Raw genomic sequence first — 22,711 nt, 5'->3', positions numbered from 1 at the left:
AATTCATATGTTGAAGCCCTAACCCCCCAATGTGTTGGTATTTGGAGATTCATCTTTTGGAATCTGACCCTTTGGAAGGGTCAGATGAGGTCATAATGGGATCCACGCTCTTATAAGAACAGACACCAGAGAGCTCCCCCTTCTTTCCTTGTGTGCACACACCTAGTAAAGGCCATGTAAGGACACAGCAAGAAGGTGACCGTCTACAATCCAGGAATAGGGCTCTCACCAGAACCCAACCATACTGGCTTCCTGATCTCAGACTTCCAGCCTCCAGAGCTGTGAGAAAAATACATTCTGTTGTTTAAACCACCCAGTGTGTGGTATTTTGTTATGGCAGCCTGAGCAGACTAAGACAATCCCTAAATGCCACTGGGTACATCTGTTAAGAATAAAGACATTCTCTGGGGCGCCTGGGTGGCTCAGTCGGTTAAGCGTCCCACTTCGGCTCAGGTCACGATCTCACGGTCCGTGAGTTCGAGCCCCGCGTCGGGCTCTGGGCTGATGGCTCAGAGCCTGGAGGCTGCTTCCTATTCTGTGTCTCCCTCTCTCTCTGCCCCTCCCTCGTTCATGCTCTGTCTCTCTCTGTCTCAAAAATAAATTAAAAAAACGTTAAAAAAAAAAAAAAGAATAAAGACACTCTCGGGGCACCTGGGTGGCTTAGTCGGATGAGCGTCTGACTTCGGCTCCGGTCATGATCTTGCCGTCTGTGAGTTCGGGCCCCGCGTCGGGCTCTGTGCTGACAGCTCAGAGCCCGTAGCCTGTGTCTCCCTCTCTCTCTGCCCCTCCCCTGCTCATGCTCTATCTCTCTCTCTGTCAAAAATAAACATAAAAAAAAAAAAAAAAGAATAAAGACATTCTCGGGGCACCTGGGTGGCTCAGTTAAGGGTCCAACTTTGACTCAGGTCATAATCTCACAGTTTGTGGGTTCAAGCTCCACGTCAGACTCTGTACTGACAGCTCAGAGCCTGGAGCCTGCTTCAGATTCTGTATCTCCCTCTCTCTGCCCCTTCCCCGCTCGCACTCTGTCTCTCTCTCAAAAATAAACATTAAGAAAAATTTTAAAGAACAAAGACATTCTCCTACATAATCATACCCATGAACATTAGCAATGATTCCATAATATCTAATATCCTATCTAAGTCGAAATTTCAATTGGATTAAGAATGTCTTTTTATAGCTGCTTTTGAAATGTTAAACCAGATTCTAGGCAAGGTCCACACATCGTATTTAGTATCTTTTAAATCTGGAACAGTCTCCCTATCACACCTTTAGTCATTGACAATTTTGAAGAGCCCTGGCCACGTGTCTTACAAAACGTACCACGTTCTACATTTGTCTGATGGTTCCTCGTGTCTAAACTCAGATACGGTATTTTTTGGCAAGAATGCCACGTAGGAGGTGCTACTTTATAATGCACCACATCAGGAGGCATCTGATGGCAGGTGGTTAAGGCTAAGTTGGAACATTTCGTTAACGTGGTAAGGAGGACCCGCTTTCAACCTCTACACAAAACAGGAGCCATCAAGCTTTCAGCTCAGCGATTTTTGACACCAGCAGAGCCAGGTGCGCTTGGAACCCAAAGTTCGGGGTTCCTCACCCAACATTCCTTCTTTGTCTCCCAAGCTCGCATCCCGCCCAGATCGCGCCTGGCCCCGCCCCGCCCCGCCCCGCCCTGGCCCCGCCCTGGCCCCGCCCCGGCCCCGCCCCAGCCCATCCTGGCCCCGCCCCGGTTCTTAGTTGGCGACGGTGGGGAGGCCAGCCCCGCCGGCCCAGCGGGCGGAACCAATTGTGTCTAGCACTCCGCTCGACGTGGCCGCCCGGACTCTGAATCCCGGAGCGCCGGGCGCACGAGGACGCTGTTCTCTGTGCGCTTCCGGGCGCACGCAGTTCGGCCGCCGCCGAGAGGGCGGAATTCCCGGTGCCGCTGCCGTCTCTGTCGGTGCGCCCGGTTCAGCCGCCACCATGGGGATCCTGGAGAAGATCTCCGAGATCGAGAAGGAGATCGCTCGGACGCAGAAGAACAAGGGTGAGGGCCGGCCTGGCGGGGCCTTCCTTTCTGCCCGCCTCAGTTTTCCTGTCTGTAAAATGGGGGAACAACTCCAGCGATAGAGCTGAAGCGGGCTCGAAGGCCGCAGAAAAGTGCCAGAGACGTGACCTCGTCTCCCAGCGCGCCGAGGCAGGCAGGACCAGGCAAGATCCGGGTCCCAGCGCGCTGGTCTAAGTGCAAACGATCCCTGTGAGATCTGCTTGGTGCCAGACCAGGTGACCGAGTAGAGAAATCCCAGCGCGCAGCCAGCATCTGACCCAGAGAGGCATGGTCTGGGTTCAAACCCGGGTCTCCCGGTGGTCGGGCCTGGGGGAGTTGGCGCTCGCCCCCTTTGTGCTGGCAAGTCCAGGAGGACCCCTTTTACAGCTTCACCCAACACCTCGGGAACAGAGGCCATCAAGACTCGAGTCTGGCGGACCTGGATTTGAACTCCAGCGCCACCAGTACCTGCCATGAAAGCTTGGAAAGTCACTTCACCTCTTTGCGCCTCAATGTCCTCATTTGTCCCTGTCTCATCTTAGCCCACAGCTAGGTTAAACTAGATAGCATGTGCAAAGTACTAGGCACATGGGAAGCACTCAGTATTTAGAGTAAACCCCCGACAGAGGTAGCACATAATGAAGGATCAAATCTAGGCTTCAGATTGTAAGGGCTGGAAGAGCTCACCGGAGAAGAGCAGTGGGGAGAAACAAATGATGACACCCGAGAAGGCTTCCAGGAGGAGGTGGGGCTTGAGCTGCTTAAGGGGAGGATACTGCAGGTGAGGGGCACTGTGGGGGCAAAAGCATGGGAGTCCTGGTGAGCGTGGTGTGTTCATGGGACTTCTAAGATCTAAAACATTCTAGAACAGAAGGAGGATCTGGAGTAATGGGGGGATACGACTGGCCAGGGCGAGTGAAGCCCAGTGCCTAGCCAGTCCTGCTTTGGGGTTGCAGGAGCAGGAAGCAGGGGATATTAGGTGGCTAATCTCAGTGTCTGTCCTTCCTTGGCTCCATTTAGTTCTGGAGGCTGAGAAGTCCAAATAAATACGATTGTTTCATCCAAAAATACATGCTGTGAAGGCAGACCAGGGTGACACAGCAAGGGTGGAGGTGGGGGCTGGGCCTGCTAAGGTGAATGATCAGAGAAAACCTCCATGAGGCGGGGACATTGTGAGTTGAGGCCAAAATGAGAAGGTACCAGCCATGCAACGATCTGGGGCAAGGCGGTTCCCAGCAGAGGAACGAACATCTCTGAGGCAGGAACGGACTTGGCTTGTTCAAGGATCTGAAGGTCTGGGGCTGGAGTGCAGTGATGGGAAAGGAAAGGGCCAGTCATGTCGGGCCTTGTAGGTCATGGGAAAGAGTCTGAATTGTGTTCTCAGGGCAGCGGGAGCCAGTGGAGGGTGTTAAACAGGGGACAGACATAGTCTGATTTTTGTTTTAAAAGCTCCCACCAGCTGCCCTGTGGATGATACTCCACAGGATCAAGGAAAGTAGCAGGGAGGCTAGACGTGCTGCCATTTTGGCAGTGGTAGAAAAGGGGATGGAAAGGTGATTTAAGGATTAAGACTTAGTCCTTCCCTTCAAGAGGTGCTTAGAATCTCAACGACCTAGGGTGACAGGAAGGTCCAGATGAACCTGACGGTTGCCGAACCCATTCTTGACCACTTCTCCCTGCCATCCATTCACTCATTCACTTGTTAGACGTTTCCTGAGTGCCTGCCCTGCGCCACGGGAGACTGGGGATCCTGCCCCACTTGAGTGAGGGAAGTAAAGAAACAAGATAGTTTCAAATGGTGATAAGAGCCATGAAGACCATACACGGGGTCATGAAGCAGAGCGGGGGCCTGAGGAAGGGCAGGGGTTACTGTGGATCGTGATACTAACCAATTTTTCCTGGGTGCTTAATGGTGCTAGGCATTATTCTTAGTGCTTTAAGCCTTATAGAAATCCAGTGGAGTGGTTACTACTGATAACGTCCCCGCTTTGCAAATTGAGAAACTGATAGACAAGAAGATTAAGGAACTTTCCCAAAGTTAAATGGCCAGGAATGATAGGGTGGGATTCTAGCACAGGTTACTTACCTTTGCGGGACACTGCCCACCGCCCCCTCCGGCTGAGTAGGGGAGGCCTCTTTGAAGAGGTGACATCCGAACTGAGCCTCAGATGTCGAGAAGGAGCCGGCCCCGTGCAGACAAGGTTGAAATGGAAGGGATAGCAAATGCAAAGATCCTGAGGCACGAAGGGTGTCAGCATGTCCCGAAGAAGCAAAAAGAAAGCCACTGTGGCTGGAATATAGTAAATAAGAGAGAGTGGAAGGAGATGTTGGAGCAGTAGTGAGGGACCAAGTTACTAAGCCACAGCCCACTTTTCTAGTGAAGATTTTGTAACACCTTTACTGTCGTGAAATACCACTCGCCATCATTGTGCAACTTTTGTATACACCGAACTTGAGAAAAATCAGTATTGTGCTCTAATCCTAATACAAAGGCAGAGCGAAAGGAAAGTAATTCATAATTAAAATAGCGTTTATTTCAATATTTAAATGTTGGGGCACAGCCAAGGTACAACGACGTTATAATGAAGTGAGATATTTGCACCTCTGGGCAGAATCACCGGGTATGTGGGCTTAGCCACAATCTACACCAGTGCAGTGTGTTATGTTGGTGACTCAGGTACCCTGCAAGAGGCATCACTGTGAGCAGCCTGGGATCCCAAGATGGTGAGCACCTCTGGGTAAAGTTTGAAACACAACATGCTAGACTCTTTCCTTGACGTACACAGCAGTCGCATTCCTGGAAATTTCAGTGTTTATTAACACTGTAAGAAAATGTCCTGGGGGTTTCTTTTTGTGAAAGAGAGTTAGGCTCTAGGCCCTGGTGCTCCTAACCCAGGTTTTCCCTCCACAGATGTCTTAGGGCTGTGAAAAAATCCTATGGGACACGGGACAATTCTTGGCTGTGCCAGACTGACTCACACTCTGTAGGGCCACTGGCGTCCCTGGCCCCTGTCTGGTAAATGGCGATGGGGACCTCACCATCACACTGACCACAGAAAACATCCTCCGGCACACCCCAGGGGGTGGTGCTGTCCCCTGGTGCTGACATGGGGTCATGCGGTCTTAATAAGGACACTGGCTTGTATCCTAAATGAAGTGAGAGGCTAAGGTGGCATTTTCAGACAAGGAGTGTTTGCTTTGCTGATCTCGACGATTGCCATCCGGTTCTGATGTTTCCAGCCAGCATTTGGTTGTATGTGGGGTTGCACCTGACCCACGGGGCTTGGATACCCTGGATACTTACCTTCTGTCTTACTTTCCGTCCTTCAGCCACTGAGTATCATCTGGGCCTGCTGAAAGCAAAACTCGCCAAGTATCGGGCCCAGCTGCTGGAACCGTCCAAATCGGCCTCATCCAAAGGAGAGGGTTTCGATGTCATGAAGTCGGGTGACGCCCGTGTGGCGCTGATTGGATTTCCCTCTGTGGGTAAGGTCAGTGATGGTCAGCGTGGGCCTTGGGGAGGAAGCAGCCTGTCTTCCGAACACGACTGCCTGCGCCTCCTCGCGCTGCCTTTCTGAATTCGCTCCAGGGACCAAGAAGACCCAGCCTCCCCCAGGATCAGGTCCCACCCCTTTATCATCCTGCCTGGTGACCATCGTTTCCTGTCTCCGCTCAGTCTCTGACCCATCCATCATGCACAAACGTTTATTGAGTGCACACCCTGTGCCAGGCTCTGCGAGGCACTGGTAATACGATAGGGAACAAGATAGTTCTGTCCCTGCCCACACGGAGCTCCCCTTCTTAGGAGAGAAAAGACAGTAAGCAAACAGTGGAAGACTGGTGAGGACTGTTGTGGAGGAATATGCAGGGCAGGGGTGGAGCTTATGTCAGGGAGTTCAGGAAGGCTGCTCTGAACCACTTCCTTACCTTCTGGTACCACCGAGATACTTCAGGCTCATCATGTATGTTCCCTGCCCCAGCCCTAGAATCGGCCGTTATTTCCAGGGAGCCCTGGTTCCTTTTCTTCTGAGAATGCTGTTTAGAAACCAAGATCTGGGTGTTAACTCACTTTGTAGCAGAATCGTTCTGGCTGTTGAGCAGATAATAGGTCGGAAGCGGGGACCCCAGCTCAGATATAGGCCAAGGGAACAATGACCAGGTGGCTTGGGCAGACGCTGGTGGAATAGCATCAGGGGAAGTTGGTAACAGCTCTCGCTTCCCGAGTGCTAACTACAGGCTGAGCGCTATGCTTTGTACGGGTTTGGTTTTGTTTTCCCCTTGGCCTATATGATGGGTGTGTGTATCACGGGAGGTGGGAATTGGTCTTGCGCTCTGTCTACACACAACACACACACACTCTCTGAAAATGGGATTATGGCTACATTGGGCCCTGGCATTTTCACTCCCCTGTGGGTATCCGTCTCATTCATACATTAGAGTTACCTCCTCTCTCTTTTTTTTTAAATATATATACATATATGTTTAACGTTTATTCCCTTTTTGAGAGACAGAGACAGAGTGTGAGCAGGGCAGGGGCAGAGAGAGAGGGAGACACGGAATCCGAAGCAGGCTCCAGGTTCTGAGCTGTCAGCACAGAGCCTGATGTGGGGCTTGAACTCGCGAACCATGAGATCACGACCTGAGCGGCCAAAGTTGGACGCTCAAGCAACTGAGCCACCCAGGCGCCCCAGAGTTACCTCCTCTCTTAACAGCTGCCTAGAATCCCTCACTGTGGTCATAGTGTCATCAATAGTCTGCTCCTTCCCTCCTCTGCCATGGTAGCTAGGTCACCCCCAGGCTTTTGTTTGCCCACACGGTGCTGTAGTCACTATCCTTGTGCGTGGATCTTTGTGAACTGGAGCCGGTATTTGTGGAGGACGCATTTGGCCAAGTGAGCACAGCAGCTCTAGGATGTGGGTTTTAGAAATGGCCGTCGGCACACTGCCATTTACCCCCCAAAGGAGCTGAAGCCATTGCCACGTGGGGACAGTAGGAATGTCTCTAGTGTCTGCTCACGTACCCCTACACGTGATGCTGCATCAGCGCTGGGCTGTGTGCTGGCCCAATCTCTGCCTCAAGTTCTGCAGAAGGGTTCCTTCCCTATGACAGGCAGGTGCTTCTTAATCTTTGGGAACGCTCTTACCCCAGTTGGACCTTATTATCAGTACCCAGTTGGGTGCACTGCCCCCTGTCCTCCATCTGTGCGGGCTCGGGAAACAACGTCGTTTTCGTTATCATCCGTGCAGGTAGGATGAGGATGGGAAGGTTGCTGTAGCCGAGGGTGATGAATGCCCTGGAAGGGAGCCACTGTGACCCCCCTCCCCCCAGGCTGCTCGCCGTCCATCCAGCCTGCCCCTTTCAACCCTCGTGCCAAACCCGAGCACCTGTTTGGCGCGCGGCTACCTGGCCAGCGCTCAGATACCTGTAGTGATGGTGCTTATGACTCCTCAACTGGACGCCGAGCAGCGCAGGGGCCTCCCGCCTCAGCCCCTCAGGAGGAGCCGGCGCTGCAGGAGCCCCTCTGGAGAGGTGGGACTGTCCCCAGCCGTGCCCTCTGCCAGCTGGCCACCCGCACAGTCTTCAGTCCTGGTGTGGTTTCCAGATCCCTGTCTTTTTGTCTCTTTCCCGTTTTTCCCAATTTTGTGTAATAGAAATTTCCAGACTTGCAGGAGAGATGAAAAGAACAAATACAGTGTCCCCGCCATCTGGGTCCATCAGTTTGCCATATTGCTCCATCTCCTGGTATTTGTGTGTATTTGTGTGCGTGTGCGAGTGGGCTTTTGTTGTTTTGACTGAACCATTTGAGACTAGATTACAGACCTCATGCTTTGTGACCTTTGACCCCACTATTTAAGCTTTATCTCTAAAGGATAAGGATATTTTCCTGCTGAGCCACAAACTATCTATCACACTAGACAAGATTAACAGTAAAATAGTAACCACCTAATGCCTGGACCATATCCTGATTTCAACACTCGCCCCAAAATGACCTCTGCGGCTGATCTGTCCAAACGGAGGTCTGTTCTAGGACCACATGGGGGCCCTGTATGTATTATTCCTCCATCTGCTTTAATCTAGAACAGTCCCTTTTGTCAAGACCCTAGCTCTCAAGAGACCGGACAGTGGTCCTACAGAAAGCCCATGCTCTGCAGTTGTCTGCTTGCTTCCTTGTGGTGTGCCTTAACCTTTTCGTCTGTTCGTTGTTCTTCCTGTGAGCCGCAAGTCAGGTAGGAACCTGGGACTTGGGGCTTGGTTCCACATAGGAGAGGGGGTAGACCTCGTTTTGCACCATGCCGGAAAGCCCCTGACAGCTGGTTGCATTTCCAGAACCACTGGGTTAAGGGGAGGGATACCCTGTCTCCCCTCCGCATAGTTGCGTTAGCCTCCCCGCCCCCACCCCAGGGGACTGCAAAGTGCCCTGCAAGGTGTGCCTACAGTAGTGTGCAAAAGTCAGGCCCCGTTGACATTCTCTTGGTGTCCTTGACACCAGTGAATTGTCCTTGCCTGTGAGTTTTGTTAGTGGTTGCAGATGTCGACTTTCTAGTTCTCTTCTTCCTTCCTCACTAATTAGCTGATGTTCCTCAAGAGAGTAGCACTTTCTCTCATCAGTGTTGCTGTCTGGTTAGCCTGAAAAAGTTCCTGGAAAGGCGGGACAAATGCTTATGTGTTGCCTATACATGACCAGTAAGATGTTGGGTCATAGCTGTCCCACAGAGTGACAAGTAAGTATTTTCAGGATTTAATTCTTCAGGTGTTTATCATGGACTCTATCCGTTTTCACCTTTTATTTTGAGTTTACTTTCCAACCTGCCGAGGACCTTTTTTTCCAGATGAGAAGCCCAGGCTGGGAGAAGCCATCTTGTTTACCAAGGGCTATGCCCTTGAGGGTCTGCCCTGTGGCCAGATGCCACCGTCCTGTTGGGGATCTGGGCTCTCCAGCCATGGGAGGGCCCAGCCTCCCCACTGCAGAGGCCAGAGAGCCTTCCGTTAGCGTCCAGCCGCCATCACTCAGTGTCTCAGCAGCTGTTGCTCTTGGGCTGCCCCACCTGTCCATACCTGTCTACCCCACTGGGTTTTTATCTTTCCTCGAGTTTCTAAGAGGTCCCCAGAGTGGAGAGTTTCTGGATTCGAGGGCAGTGTTTCCTTCAAGGCCTGAAGATATGTGAGTGAGATGTGCCCCCAGCCATTCCGGTTGCCAGCGAGGGGCACGGTCCAGGCGGCCCCGTCACAACTGCGTCTCAGACTTTTTATTCCCGGTGTCCTGTGACTAGGATGGGGGCAGGAGGCCAGGGCTGGCTTTCTTCCCCTTCTGGCTCTGCCCACTGCTTTGCTGGCCCTCTGGGCCACTGCATCCATCGCCGTGGTCTCGCCATGCTCGGGGCTTGGCGCCTCGGGTGCCTCATCATCTTTAACCCCACGTGGCCCCATGTGGTAGGGAGCAAGCAGATGGCCAGTCTATGCGTGAGGACTCTGAAGCTCAGAGGATGAAGTTTCTTGCCCAGGGGAGCCACATTTCTAACTCCCCACCAGGCCATGGCTCTGGTCCCACAGCGAACCGTGGCATAAATGTTCCCATCAAGACCCTTCCTGCCTGGCAGCACCCTCTCTTGCCGTCTGGCTCTGTCTCAGACCTCATCTGCCTCCTTGCTTATCTCACCCCTCCCTGGGTGAGCAGCCACTTTGAGTGCCACAGGCTGTTGCCTGCTTGAAGTTCTCTGGGGCCCAGGAAAGGCTGGAGGGTTTGGTGGAGCTAGAGAGGGGCCCCTGATTTAGTTGGGGATCCCACGTAGAAACCAGGTCCCTGTGTCCACCTGAGATGGGCCTTGACGCCTCCGAGGAATAGAGTGTCCTTCTGGCGCCCTACCTGCCCTGGGCAGAGCCAGAGGCGACCTTTCCAGCTGTGGTTTTCTTTCTAGCTACCCATGTCCCCACCCTGAGGCGGAGGAGGGAGTCTCTGTGATGCCTGCATCCGGCAGACTCCTGGCCTGTGGGGATTCTCGAAGGAGGCTGGGACAAGACTCCTCACTGCAATGACCTCTTTTTCCTCCTAGTCTACCTTCTTGAGTCTAATGACCTCCACAGCCAGCGAAGCTGCGTCCTACGAATTCACAACCCTGACATGTATCCCTGGAGTCATTGAAGTAAGTCGAGGTGTGCTGGATTCCAGAAGGGGAAAGGGTACATGCTTGGGTTTGCGATTATATATTTGTAAGTTGTGAGTGGAGGTGTCCCTGGGGGGTCGGGGGGCGGTGGGGGGGGCGGTTCTGAACTGAGCTTCTTTGCTCTCAAGCAGTGGTACCTCTGAGGATTCTGGCTGCTGGGACCCCAGAGATGCCTGCCTGGAACCTGACTGGTTCCGGGAGTCCGGCCAGCACCTGGCCGCTCTTGCTGGTGCCCCTTTGTGCTCCACTGGCCCGCGCCACCCCGGCTTGGGTCACTTGGTGGTGGTTGGCTGTATCCCCCTGTTTCCTGTGAAGCTTCAACGCCTCGGGTAGCTGGGGTCCTATGGCCCAGAGCCTCCGCGGTGAAGTGATATTTTTGTAAGGTGCTGTTACCATCAGTGATGGGTGGGTAGGATTACAAAAACTCCAGAGTCTGTGCCTGGGGGCTCCTCAGCTTGCAGGATCTGGAGCTGGAGCTGTGCCAGGCTGAGCAGGCTTGGACCTGGCCCCCGAGGCTGAGCCCTGGGATTCCCAGAGCCCCTGAGCTGCAGGCCCGAGTGGGGGTCCTGGGTTCAGGCAGGCCCTTCCCACGGTCACCCCTCTTCACCTTACCTTCTCCTCTGCATCCTAGTACAAAGGAGCCAATATCCAGCTCCTGGACCTTCCTGGGATCATTGAAGGTGCAGCACAAGGTAGGGAGTGGGAACAGGCAGGTGGGAAACAGGGTGGATCTCTGCACCCCAGCCCGTCCTCTTCTGTAGGGATTTGCTGTACTGGCCTCACCGTTAAAATTGGACATGGCTGCAGGGCTCAACGGGTAGGGGTGGGTTCAATGCCCTGTGCTTCAGGGACTCTGGCCTCATACGGTCCTGGCAGGCCCCGTATTAAAGCCGAGGAAACTGAGGCCCGGCAAGGTGAAGGGACCTGTACAAGGTCGTGTAGCTTACCTGGCAGGTTTGAGTTCCCACTTCCATGGTGTGTCCCTGGACAGACCCCTGCAAGGACTGGCCCTTTAGCAGCTGGCTAGCTCAGGCCATGCTCCTAGTCCTGGGGCCCTGTCCTTTGTTTTATCTTTGTTGTTTTTTTTTTTAAGAAAAGGGTGGGGTTTTTTTTACGTTTATTTTTAAGTTTATGTACTAAGTTTATTTACTAACTTTTTTTAAGTTTATTTTTTAAGCTTTTAAAAATATTTTTTAAAGTTTTTTTACTTATTAAGTTTTTAAGTTTATTTACTTATTTTGAGAGAGACAGAGACAGTGTGACTGGGGGAAGGGCAGAGAGAGAGGGAGAGACAGAGAATCCCAAGCAGGCTCCGCGCTGTCAGCACAGAGACCGATGTGGGGCTTGAACCCATGAAATTGTGAGATCATGACCTGAGCCGAAACTGAGAGCCGGACACTCAGCTGACTGAGCCACCCAGGCGCCCCTTGTCTTTGCTTTCTGAGATAGGAACATGCCTGTGGCTTCTGGTGGCTTCCTGCAGCATTGCGGACACGGTAACCAGCTGATGGTTATCCAGCACTGGCTAAGTGCCGGGCTCTGCGCTGACCATTGTCTCACTTAATCCTCACATAGTCCTGTGACTTAGGAAGTGTCATTATTTCCCTTTCATAGCCAGGAGGAACCGCAGGGACAGACAGGTAAAGGGTCTGCCCTAAACGACTCTTCACCCATCAAGGGGCAGGGCCAGGGTTGGTGCCCACCTCTCTGGTTTAGTAACCCTGTCCAGGCTGGGCAGCAGGACCTCCTCCCTGGGGGTCCAGTTGCCATCTCCTCTGCACGTTTCCGTACCCCACTGCCCCCATCAAGGCAGAGTCCTGCCTACTTGAATTGGGCTGGTGGAAATGGTGATGGTCCCCCAGGAACCTGCTGTCCCAGCAGCATCATGGGGCCTGGTGTGGTCTGGCCACTGTGGGGGAAGTACGTTTGGTAGTGACAGGAGGCCCCTGGCTTGTGAAGATCACTGGACACAGCCCCCCATTCTCCAAAGAGGGAGGCAGATCATGGTTGAAATCTACACTACCTGGATCCTAGCGCTGTGACCTTGGCAAGGCGCCTGACTTCTCTGGTGGTGCAGTAACCACATGGTCTGACCTTTGTGTGGCAGTTCCTAAAGTACCTCTTCCTGTGGTGTCTCATGTGATCCTTTCTGCAGCCCTTGGATTGGGGGTGGGTTATATCGCCCCATTTCCAGAAAGGGCAGACACGTTCAAAGCCTGATAGCACACTGGCTTTGTAATCTTGGGCAAGTGATGAGCTCCAAACCAAGGCTCAGTTTTCTCATCTATAAAATGGGCTTGCTAACACTGACTATATAGGGTGGTTGTGAGGAAATGTTCACGAAGCACTTAGCGTGTGGCCTATTGCAGGGTAGGGACAGGAGGAGAATGTTACTTCTCCTGAGGTGGTGATGTCAGATTACCTTCTAAAACAAGTCTCCAGGAGTAAAACAGCACACGGATTAGTGAAAAATGGCAAGGAAATCACAGCCAGGGGCTGGCATACGGCAGAGACCATGATGGGTCTGTAGAGGACAGGAGTCTGGGGCTCCGTGGCCTGGGTGGGGGTCACACGGGTTGTGCCTATGTCACTGTGTAACCGTGTCCCTTCTACCTGTCCAGGGAAAGGTCGTGGCCGGCAGGTGATTGCTGTGGCACGCACGGCTGACGTCGTCATCATGATGCTGGATGCCACTAAGGGAGAAGTGCAGAGGTCTGCAGGGGAGTGTGGGGGGTGGGGCAGGCTAACATGTCTGGGGGGTGGTGGGGATCCCTGGGCATGCTGGTAGGACACTGTGGCTCCAGCTGCTGTGTCCCTGATCATGATGGGTGATCCACGGGGCGCTTGGGCCTCTCACACGTGGGAGCAGCAGCAGGACTGTCCACAGGCTAAACCCGTGCAGTCAGCCTGGAGCATCCTCTCTGAGTGGCTTACATCTGGCATGGAGATGTCTGGAGGCTGGGGACTGTGGTACGCTGCACCGACTGAAGCCTGTGTCACCCGTGAGCCCCATGCTGGCTCTGGCTCCTGCCTGCAGAGGCCAAAGTGCCTCAGTTGCTGCCCAGAACCCAGTGGGAGCCCAGGCCCAAACAACAGAAGCCTTATTCATGCCCTGACCTGCTGGCTAAGGGGCACAGCAGGCCTGCCTCTGCGTGCCGGTCGCAGGCCCAGCCAGTCTCCCTCGAACTGGGCAGAAGGTCCAGAGGCTCCTCAGCAGCTTTGGGTTGTTGAGAAGGAACGTTCTGGGTTCCCAGTGGTGGGTAGGAGGGCATTGGCCTCCCTCTGGAAGGGCAGGGGCTTCCTGTGTAACAGGGAAGCCATTGGCCTGCCTCTGGACACCTGTGAAGGCTCGTGGGGGTTCTTCCCAGGTCTCTGCTGGAAAAGGAACTGGAATCAGTGGGTATCCGCCTCAACAAGCACAAGCCCAACATCTACTTCAAGGTGAGGCCCCCCCTCACCAGGAAGCCAGGCACGGGCGGGTTTGGGATGATTGCAGCTGCCCCTTTGTGAGCCGCTCTCCTTTCCTCTCTCCTCCAGCCCAAGAAAGGTGGTGGCATCTCCTTTAACTCCACAGTCACACTGACCCAGTGCTCGGAAAAGCTGGTGCAGCTGATTCTGCATGAGTACAGTATCCTCCCAAAAGCAGCAAGGGAGGGCCCAGAGCCCTCAGGGCAGGGGAGGGGCCACCCGAGACAGGAGGGAGGCCTTGCGGCCCAGGATGATCACAGACCACCCCAAGCCACCCCGGTTCCATCTGAGCAACTGCCAGGAAAGCGGTAGTGACATGGGAGACTTCCTGTCCCCCCTGCCTCCATGCTCACCAAGCTGCAGGCTGGCTGGGCCAGAGCCGTGAACTCAGCAGTGGCTTCCTAACTCCCTGGCAAGTACTAGGCACTGGCAGCCAGTCACATCTGGAAGGAAGATGAGATGGTGAGGGAAACAGCGCCCGAGGACTGGGGGTTCCTGGCCTGGGGAAGCCTCAGGAAGAACCAGGGGCCTGGCTGGTTGTCGGGGGTGCTGGAGGACAGGGCAGGGCCCCAGAGGCAGAGCAGCTCAGCATGTGAAGAAGTCACCTTGGGACAGGCTGTGTGCAGGGTGATGAGGCCCCTGTCACTGCAGGTATGCAAGCCTCCAGAGGAGAGCTTTGCATGAGGGAAGGTGGGTTAGACCAATGCTTGCAGACAGTGCTCCTGGCACCGAAGCCTGGGGTTCCACTGAGGTGCTTTGGGGATTCTGGCAAGTCCATTTTTCTTCTTGCCTAATGGAGAAGATTGAAACCACTGATTGAAACGTTATGTATCGTGGCTCCTTTTGAAAAACAACGAGAGCAGTCCCCAAACTTCAAGAGCTTGTAAAACCTCCAAAGCAGATGACCTCCGAGGTCCCTTTCGGCACTGTGTTTCCTAACTGGCTATCCGGGCCCCTCTCCTGCGGGGGCGCTGCTGGCTGCTGGTGCTCAGGTGGCCCTTAATCCGAGCCCCTCAGAGATCTTCAACGCAGAGGTGCTCTTCCGAGAAGACTGCTCCCCGGATGAGTTCATCGATGTGATCGTGGGCAACCGGGTGTACATGCCCTGCTTGTATGTAAGTGGCACTGGGCCCTAGGGCGCACATGTGGGAGCGGAGCTGGCCCCGGGGTGACCCAGATGGGAGACAAGCTTCCCAGAGGGGCAAGAAGAGCATGGAGCTGCCTTCACCCCCCTGCCCCTCTTCCCTGGCGGCTGCATGAATTTTGCAGACCTCCCTAGCTTGACACCGGGTTCTATCCCAGCCTTCCCTTCTGGGGAGGGACAGCGGTCCCAGGACCCTGCACCGTTTCCCCACCCTTGAGGCAGCAGGGGAGGGAGGACGCTGGCATCGGCCCCTGCCCCTGTTGTGTTCCGGCACGCGGAGGGAGGCACTGTGGGCAGGGCCGCGGCATTTGGGGACCCGGTTCCTTCGCTACTGTATTCTTTTCCTTCCCCGACACCCACCTCCATCTTCTCAATCCCAGGTTTATAACAAAATTGACCAGATCTCCATGGAAGAAGTGGACCGCCTGGCCCGGAAGCCCAACAGTGTGGTCATCAGGTGAGGGTCCCAACACCTTCTTGTGTGTGTGTGAGCCCGTCAGGCCTCCCCACCACGTTGGCCAGGCAGAGCCCCCACACGCACCCAGGCCAGAGTAGATCATCTTAGTAACGGCTTTGACCTTGGCCTGGTCCTACCCTGGATCGGCCTGGGCAGAGTGGATGATGTGGGATGGGCTCTGGTTAAGATAACAGAAGGATTTCATCCACCAAGGTAAATGGATAAGAATTGTTAACAGGCTTCGTAGCTTAGTAGTCAACCGCAGACCTCAGAAATCCCAAGGGGCGCCTGGGTGGCTCAGCCGGTTAAGCATCCTACTTCAGCTCAGGTCATGATCTCACAGTTCGTGAGTTCAAGCCCTGCATCGGGCTCTGTGCTGGCAGCTCGGAGCCTGGAGCCTGCCTCAGATTCTGCGTCTTCCTCTCTCTCTGTCTCTCCCCTGCTTGTGCTCTCTGTCTCCCAAAAATAAACAAACATTAAAAGAAAAATTTTTAAGAGATCCCTAGGCTGTGAGCCAGCTGCTCCTAATCCTCCAGAAGATGCGGCTACCACTGCATGGCAGAGGGAAGAGGGAAGTTAAGTCCTCGGGTGGGGGGTGGGGGGCATCCTTGCCTTCCTTGGAGCGGTGGGTCCTGGGGACTGTGGTTCTTTTTTTTTTTTTTTAACGTTTATTCATTTTTGTGAGACAGAGACAGAGCGTGAGCAGGGAAGGGGCAGAGAGAGGGAGACACAGAATCCGAAGCGGGCTCCAGGCTCCTAGCTGTCAGCACGGAGCCCCACGCGGGGCTCGAACTCACGAACCGCGAGATCATGATGTGAGCCAAAGTCGGACGCTCAACCGACTGAGCCACCCAGACACCCCTGTAGTTCATTTTTCAGTGTCCTTGCAAGTTCCTTCTTGGGAGCAGCCCGACCTGTGTGCTCCGCTCTCTGGCTTCCCGGCTATCACAAGGCATTCTGTAGCTTCACACTGAGGCAGGGCTTACGGGGAACCAGATGCTGAGCGGCCAAGGGGGCGGGGTGACTGGTGCAAATGATGGGTGAGGGTCCCGGACCCCCTCCCAGGCGTTGCCAGTTACCGCCAAGAGCAGGAGAGCGCTGGCATCCCTCCTGAAAGACCGCCTCAGTTCCTCTCCTGCCGCTATATCCCAGGCTGCCTTGAGGGGCTGCCCAAGGATGTGCCGGTTCTCAGGGCATGAGGTCACCTCCTCAACACACCTTCATTTGCTATGCCAACAGCGTGTCAGTGGAGGTCAAGGTGCCTGCTCAGGCTCATGCCTCTACAAACGATCAAGCCAGGAGCCACCCCCTCAACAAAACCCCCCCTGGGCTGAGCTATGCTCAGCATTCTCCTTCCAGCAGGTGTCAGGAGGGAAGCCCCACCTCCTGGCGCCCTGTGTCCCTCAGAGATGCCACATGCCCTCCACAGATGCCACCGGGACCCCCAGGAGAGACCGCTGAGCTCTGCTGGGCGTGACCGTGGTGGTGGCCAGAGGTGCTGGCAGCTGAAGTGTCGAGCCGCCATCAGAACTACAGGCTCAGTTCCCCATGGGTCCCAGATGGGCCACGCCGGCCTCTCTCCCCAGGCCAGCCAGATGGAGGCTGTCCCCTGCAACAGTGAGAAAGTAGTTCTCACTGTCGAGAACAGAGCCCATGGGGCTACTCTGACTGGCCGCTTTCCTCCCTGGCAGCTGCGGCATGAAGCTGAACCTGGACTACTTGCTTGAGATGCTTTGGGAATACTTGGCCCTGACCTGCATCTACACCAAGAAGAGAGGACGTGAGTTAGACGGCGTGTGGCCCAGGAAACAGGCTGAGCCTCACCCTCCCATAGGGCGGCTCTGTGTGCGGACCCTGTGCCCCTGGCTCAGCCTGTCCCGTACAGATCTCAGCTTTTCTCCCATCTCGGAATTGTCACCGCCCTCTACCCCAGGCTGCTAGAGACCTCGGCTGAGCCTTTACAGTACAGAGGGCCACTTCCTGGGACTGCTGGTCTTGATGAATTCCTTGGGAGCTGAGGCGGGGAGGGGCAGTGGGATAGAGGCTGTCCTGTGGTTCCCCACTGGCTACAGCAGTAACCCCCCTCCCGGCCTCCTCGAGCAGGAGCACGCCCCCTGGGTCAGGCCAGTGAATACACAGGAACCTTCATTCTGTCCCCTCCCCCTGGTTGCTCACCTCACACACCCTGTGACCTTGCAGTTGAGTCCTGGCACTTTGCATCAGCCTTGACCTTGCCGGCAAGGGAGGAGATGTAGCAGCTCTGACCGGTCCCCGGCAGCTGGCTGCCATGTCTTACCAGTTCCATCCAGATGCTTCACGTGGCTGGACTTATTCTCATGGCTGACCGGGTTGCCGGCCCTCCTGGATGTGGGTTTATTTTTATTTTCTGTGTTAAAGTCAAGGTTGTAGAACCCTGCAAGAGGACCTGTAGGGCAAGTGTGCCAAATAGTGAGGGGAAGGTTGAGCCAAGGCTGGAAGGGGCTGGAAGGGCCTCTGTCCCCTGATGGAAGGGCACAGAGCAGCTTGGGGCCGTAACTGTGGTTGCCTCCCTCTACCTTTGCAGAGAGGCCGGACTTCACAGATGCCATCATCCTCCGGAAAGGGGCCTCCGTGGAGCACGTGGTGAGTTGCCGAGACCTGTCGGGACAGTGGGGTCAGGGAGCTCTCTGTCCCTGCTGCAGGGTTTTGCTGAGGTTCTCCCGTTGACTCTTAGATGCAATAGCAGAGTGGCCCGGTGCGGGCTCTGGAGTTAGACCTGGGGTTGCATCCCAGCCCCCCTTTCTTGCTGCGTATGAAGCCACCAGGCCTCTCCCGCCGGCAGGGCTGGCACTTTCTACCCCAGTGGTGGTTAGAGGGCGGGGTTGAAGGAGGTCCAGCGTGTGAATAGTCAGCGTGCCGCCTGGCACTTGGAAGGTGTCCAGGAAGCGGTGGTCGTCGCTGTCCTGTCACGTCTGGGTGTTGCAGGCTCAGAGCCACAGCTGTGCAGGTGTTCGTCAGGTAGAGCCACTGTCCTGGGGCGTTTCTGTGCTGTCACTCCACATTGTGTTTCCCCGGTGCCTACGGCTCAGAGCTACTGCCTCCATGCCCTCGGCCCCTCCTGGCTTCCTGTCCCTCAGTCAGCCCCCAGCAGCCCTCCCTGCTCCCACATCCTGCCCCCCAGCCCAGGATGGCTGTGATTGCTTTTTACACTCAACACACATTTATCGAGCACCAACGATAAAGCAGCCCCGGTTCCTGCCAGAACAGGGTCCGTCGGGGTCAAAGATGCCAAATACCCAATCCCAGAGCTAAGCAGTCACACATAACGGGGAGTGGAACAAAGTAAGGGAACGGGGAGTGATCCTGAGTCTACACAGAGAGGCCAGGTGGTCTTGGGGGGAGGTGTCCTCATGGGGGCCTGTAGACCAAGTAGGACCTGACAGTGAAGGTTTAGGGGTGGTGGAAGCCCTCCTAGGCAGGGGTGCAAGGTATGCAAAGGTCCTGAGGCAGAGGGGCTCTGGGCTGAGCCTGTGGACTCAGGGAGAGGAGGGTGCATTTCTGTGTCTAGAGTTTTGTTGCAGGCACAGCTGTCACCTGTCCCTTCAGTGTGACCCTGCACCATCTTTTTCAGGGGTGTATTGGGCCCTGCGGGAGAAAATGATGGCTCAAGCGCCTGGAACAATACTCCAGGTCGACACAGGCAACTTCTTAGGCTTTGGTTTTTTGGGGGTTTGTTTTCCATCTAGCTCATTTCTTCTCAGGATGTGTACTGTGGACAGGTGGTGGGCCAGCCTGCCGTCTGGGCTCATGCGTGCATTCAGTCAGCAAGCCCAGCCCGAGGCCTCTGCCAGCTAGAGGTTCCTGATACAAAAGGGCAGGGCTCGGCCTTGAACGCTAGCACGCCCGGCAGGAGCCGCATCCCTCAGATCACGCCTCATGACGGGGGGCGTCCCTGCCGCTGCAGGCCTATTTCGGAACCTGTGACTGCTGAGGTGTCTCTTGGGGAACCTGTGACTGCTGCGGTGTCTCTTGGGGACCCGGCAGCTGTTGATACGGGTGCCCCCATGTGCTGGCCCTCTGTGGAGTTACCCTGCACCTTCTGTGGGTACTTTCCTCAACCCGCTCAGGCCCTGGCTGCTTGCCCAAGAGGATGTAGGACTTCAGCCACTCCCGGGAAGAAAAGCGGGAGATAGCAGTAGGAGAGGGTTTTCCAGGCGGTGGGACTAATAGGTACCAAGGCCCAGAGGCAGGGGCGAGTGTGGGGAATGCTGGCTGTTTGTCATCAGCTGCACGGGGGTAGGAGGTGACAAGGGTCCAGTGAGGTAGGGGAGGGGCTCTGGGGGCCTTGCTCCAGAGCCTGGACTGGCCTCCTCCTCCCTGCTCACCCTCCCCACAGGTGCTTCCCTCCTGGGACACCCAACTGTCCCAGATGCCACAGAGTATAGTACAGGCCTGCTGGATGCTGGCAGCGGGGCCCCAGGTAGACAGTGGAGCCAGGCAGACCGAGGGTCATATTCTGGTTCTCCCCCATCCTGTGTCAGCCTCCCTGTGCCTCAGTTTCCTCATCCGGGGGTAACTGAACCCCCATCCCCAGGGCCTTTGCGATGCACCCAGCCTAGGCCCCGGTACGGATTCAGTGAGAGCTGACAAAGGCCTCGCTTCCAAAAGGGTCATGGGCCGTAAGCCCCCAAGGCAGAGAGGACCTTGCAGGGCTCTCAAGAGCGGGGGGTACAGTGGGCACGGAGCAGCAGTGGTCTTCCTGTCGTCGAACGACACGTTCTTTCCCATAGTAGAAAAGACGGCCGTCCGTGACCTGCCATTGTCCCCCATTGCTAGAGATGCGAGTGCGGAGAAACTTCTCCGAGCCCCGTGGTAAATGGCTCCTAGTGTCACAGACACTAGGGTGCGGTGGGGCCTGTGGCAGGCTGGAGGGCGCACGCCCTGTCTGCCTCGAGGGCAGGAGCACCCGCTCCGTGCTCCCAAAGCTGTCAGGGTCCCAGGGGAGTCCTTGCGGGGGTGCGGCCCTGCTCCATTGTTGTGGGTCAAGCTGAGGAAGACATAAAACCCAGAGACGACCGCTGGACCCCAGCGGATTTCATTCTCTGCTCTAGAAAATAGCGTTGGAACCACTTGTGTGGGTCTCTGTGCTCATTACTGGCAGCAGTGTCCTGGCCATCACGGCCACCTAGAGGAGGCCCTGTCAGGTCGGCTGTGCATATGTGCTCAGGAAATGTTCTTACAGGCTCAGCGTCCCCACGGAAGCTGTCTCCCCAGCCCCCCTCCCCTGCGCAACCCGGGGCCCCCAGCCTCCGGGAAAGAGCTGGCCGCCCTTGCAAGTTCCCCTCCTTCCAGCTTCCTTTAAGAGCTCTGGGATTCCTGAGGTGGAGGCGGATGATGTCATGGGTGTGAAGCTCCAGGTCACAGGGGACAGTGGCCAGGCATGGTGACTCCAGGCTGAGGTGGGGTGACCTGAAAACTACCGTCACCCATCTGAAGGAGCATCTGTCAGGGTTGGCATTCAGGCAAGGCCAGCGGAAGCCTGCCGACAGCCAGGTCCAGACCTTCTTCTGATGCCTTCGAGAACGTTTCTAGTGAGCTCCATGGCCTTTGGGCCAACCTGGAAGTGGGAGTATCAGAAGAGCCTGCAGCCATGCACGAGACCGCCTGTGGATTGAGCCTGTGGTGTTCACAAGGCCAGTGCTGTGTGAGCACCTGCCTTGGGGATTGCTACTTGGCGGAGGCCTTGGGCTTGGGTGTGTGGCTAGGCTCGGTGGGCTTGGTACTTATCTCACTGTTACCCTCTCCCGTCCCCCAGTGCCACCGCATCCACCGGTCACTTGCCAGCCAGTTCAAGTACGCGCTGGTGTGGGTGAGTCTCTGGGAAGGAGGAGGGCCGGGGTCATGCCCAGCGTAGCCTCTGGGTTAGGCAGAAGCAAGGCGTTCGTGCCACTCCGCGTGGTGTCCCAGTTTACGGGGTGTGCGTGCTGACCCGTACTGGACTTGGGCCTCTCCCATCTTGGGATCCGGGGATGGTCAGTCCACTGGGGACATCCTCCTGTCTGGGGGCGGGGGGAGTGTTGCCAGTGATGGGGCCCCCACTTCAGCCTCTGGCATTCATCTATCCCGTAACATATACACCCACCCACCTTCCTCCTGTAATAGCTATCAGCCTTGGCCTTGCTCAGTGCAGAGGCTGACAGGGCCCGTCTGCCTTGTTCCCCACCTAGGGCACCAGCACCAAGTACAGCCCGCAGCGGGTGGGCCTGACCCACACCATGGAGCACGAAGATGTCATCCAGATTGTCAAAAAGTAGTGCCTCTTGCTGGGCGCCCTGCCTGCCCGCCCTGCCTCCCTGGGGAGTCGGCCCCAGCAGGACGCCCCAAAGCCCAAACAGGAAAAATACAAATACATACACCCCAGGAAGGGGTCTCTCAAGTCTCTGCTGTCTCCAGAAGTTTCTCCAGTAGGCAGATGATGAAGAGTGTTGGGGCAAAGGGACATGGTTGGGGGACCTGGGCTGGTCTGGTGGCATTTCCCATGAGACTGGCCCCTCGTGTTTGGAACCCTCCCCCTGGCTGCCTTCAGGCACGGGAGAAGCAAGTTGCCCGCTGCCCCCCAGCCGGGGCCTGACATCGATGGCTTGCTTGGTGCTGGGGCTAGGAGCTGACCCTGCCCGGGTCCCTGGAAGCCGTAGTTACTGTTGCTGCACCTTGGCCCTTTAGAGCCTGCTGGCACCTGGGGAGGGCGCCTCCCAGGACAGACCCTTGGCCCCACCCCAGGCTGCTTCATGGTGGCTGTAAGCCCCAGCTCATGCCTTCCTCAGCCTGAGGAGTCCTAAGTATTGCCCTCCGAGGGCAGCCCCTGCCCAGCACGGACCCCAGGACCCAGAGCCTGCAGGGACACCTGGAGCAGAGGCTTTGGCTTTTGGTTTCTGTATTTTTTTCTCTAAGCCCCTGGTCTCCGCTCTCCTTTCTGAAATAAAGAGTGAAAACAATTCCTGTTCAGACTGAGGACAATTCTATCGATTTGGTGAAGTCTGTGGCCAGGCTGGGTCAGGGCCAGCAACGAGTGTGATGACCAGAGGGGGGTGGTGCCTGGTTTGGGAAAGAGCAGGCCCAAGTCCGGGGTGCATAGGAAAATGTGGGGTCTTCCAGGGCGGTCTCTGCCCTAGAAGGTTGGCCAGACGCTGTGGGCTCTCCGTGTGGCACCTCCTGAGGCCGGGCCTGGCTGCCAAGGTAAGCTGCATCCCCAGAAGGTCCTTGAGCACTCACAGGGGAGAGCAAGGTGGCTGGGTAGAAGACCCGTTGCCTCGGAAGGCAGAGGTCGACAGGCCTTGGCCTGGAGAGTCCTCGCTACGTGCCACAGTCGGTGTGGAGCTGTCTCCACAGCAGCCTGTTCTCTAGGGGCAGCACCTTGCCCTGGGCTTATACAGCTTCTAAGTGCAGAGCTGGGATTTGGACCCCAGCTGGGT

General features: G+C 55.8%; 1 protein-coding gene across 1 annotated transcript; it reads left to right on the top strand.

The window, feature by feature from the left end:
- Window positions 1-1,769: 1,769 nt before the first annotated feature.
- On the top strand, window positions 1,770-22,244 carry DRG2 (developmentally regulated GTP binding protein 2). The gene is made up of 13 exons (XM_043583304.1): window positions 1,770-2,029; window positions 5,360-5,520; window positions 10,081-10,170; window positions 10,823-10,883; window positions 12,813-12,903; window positions 13,560-13,632; window positions 13,729-13,819; window positions 14,677-14,774; window positions 15,184-15,260; window positions 16,952-17,040; window positions 17,824-17,882; window positions 21,055-21,108; window positions 21,467-22,244. Exons 1-13 carry the CDS (start codon window positions 1,966-1,968, stop codon window positions 21,551-21,553), a joined length of 1,095 nt encoding a protein of 364 aa, XP_043439239.1. The 5' UTR covers window positions 1,770-1,965; the 3' UTR covers window positions 21,554-22,244.
- Window positions 22,245-22,711: the final 467 nt, after the last annotated feature.

This window comes from Prionailurus bengalensis, chromosome E1 (assembly GCF_016509475.1).
Source record: "Prionailurus bengalensis isolate Pbe53 chromosome E1, Fcat_Pben_1.1_paternal_pri, whole genome shotgun sequence".
Lineage (NCBI taxonomy): Eukaryota > Metazoa > Chordata > Mammalia > Carnivora > Felidae > Prionailurus > Prionailurus bengalensis.
The sequence above is the reverse complement of the archived record's forward strand: the minus strand, read 5'-3'. Positions and strand labels throughout refer to the sequence as shown.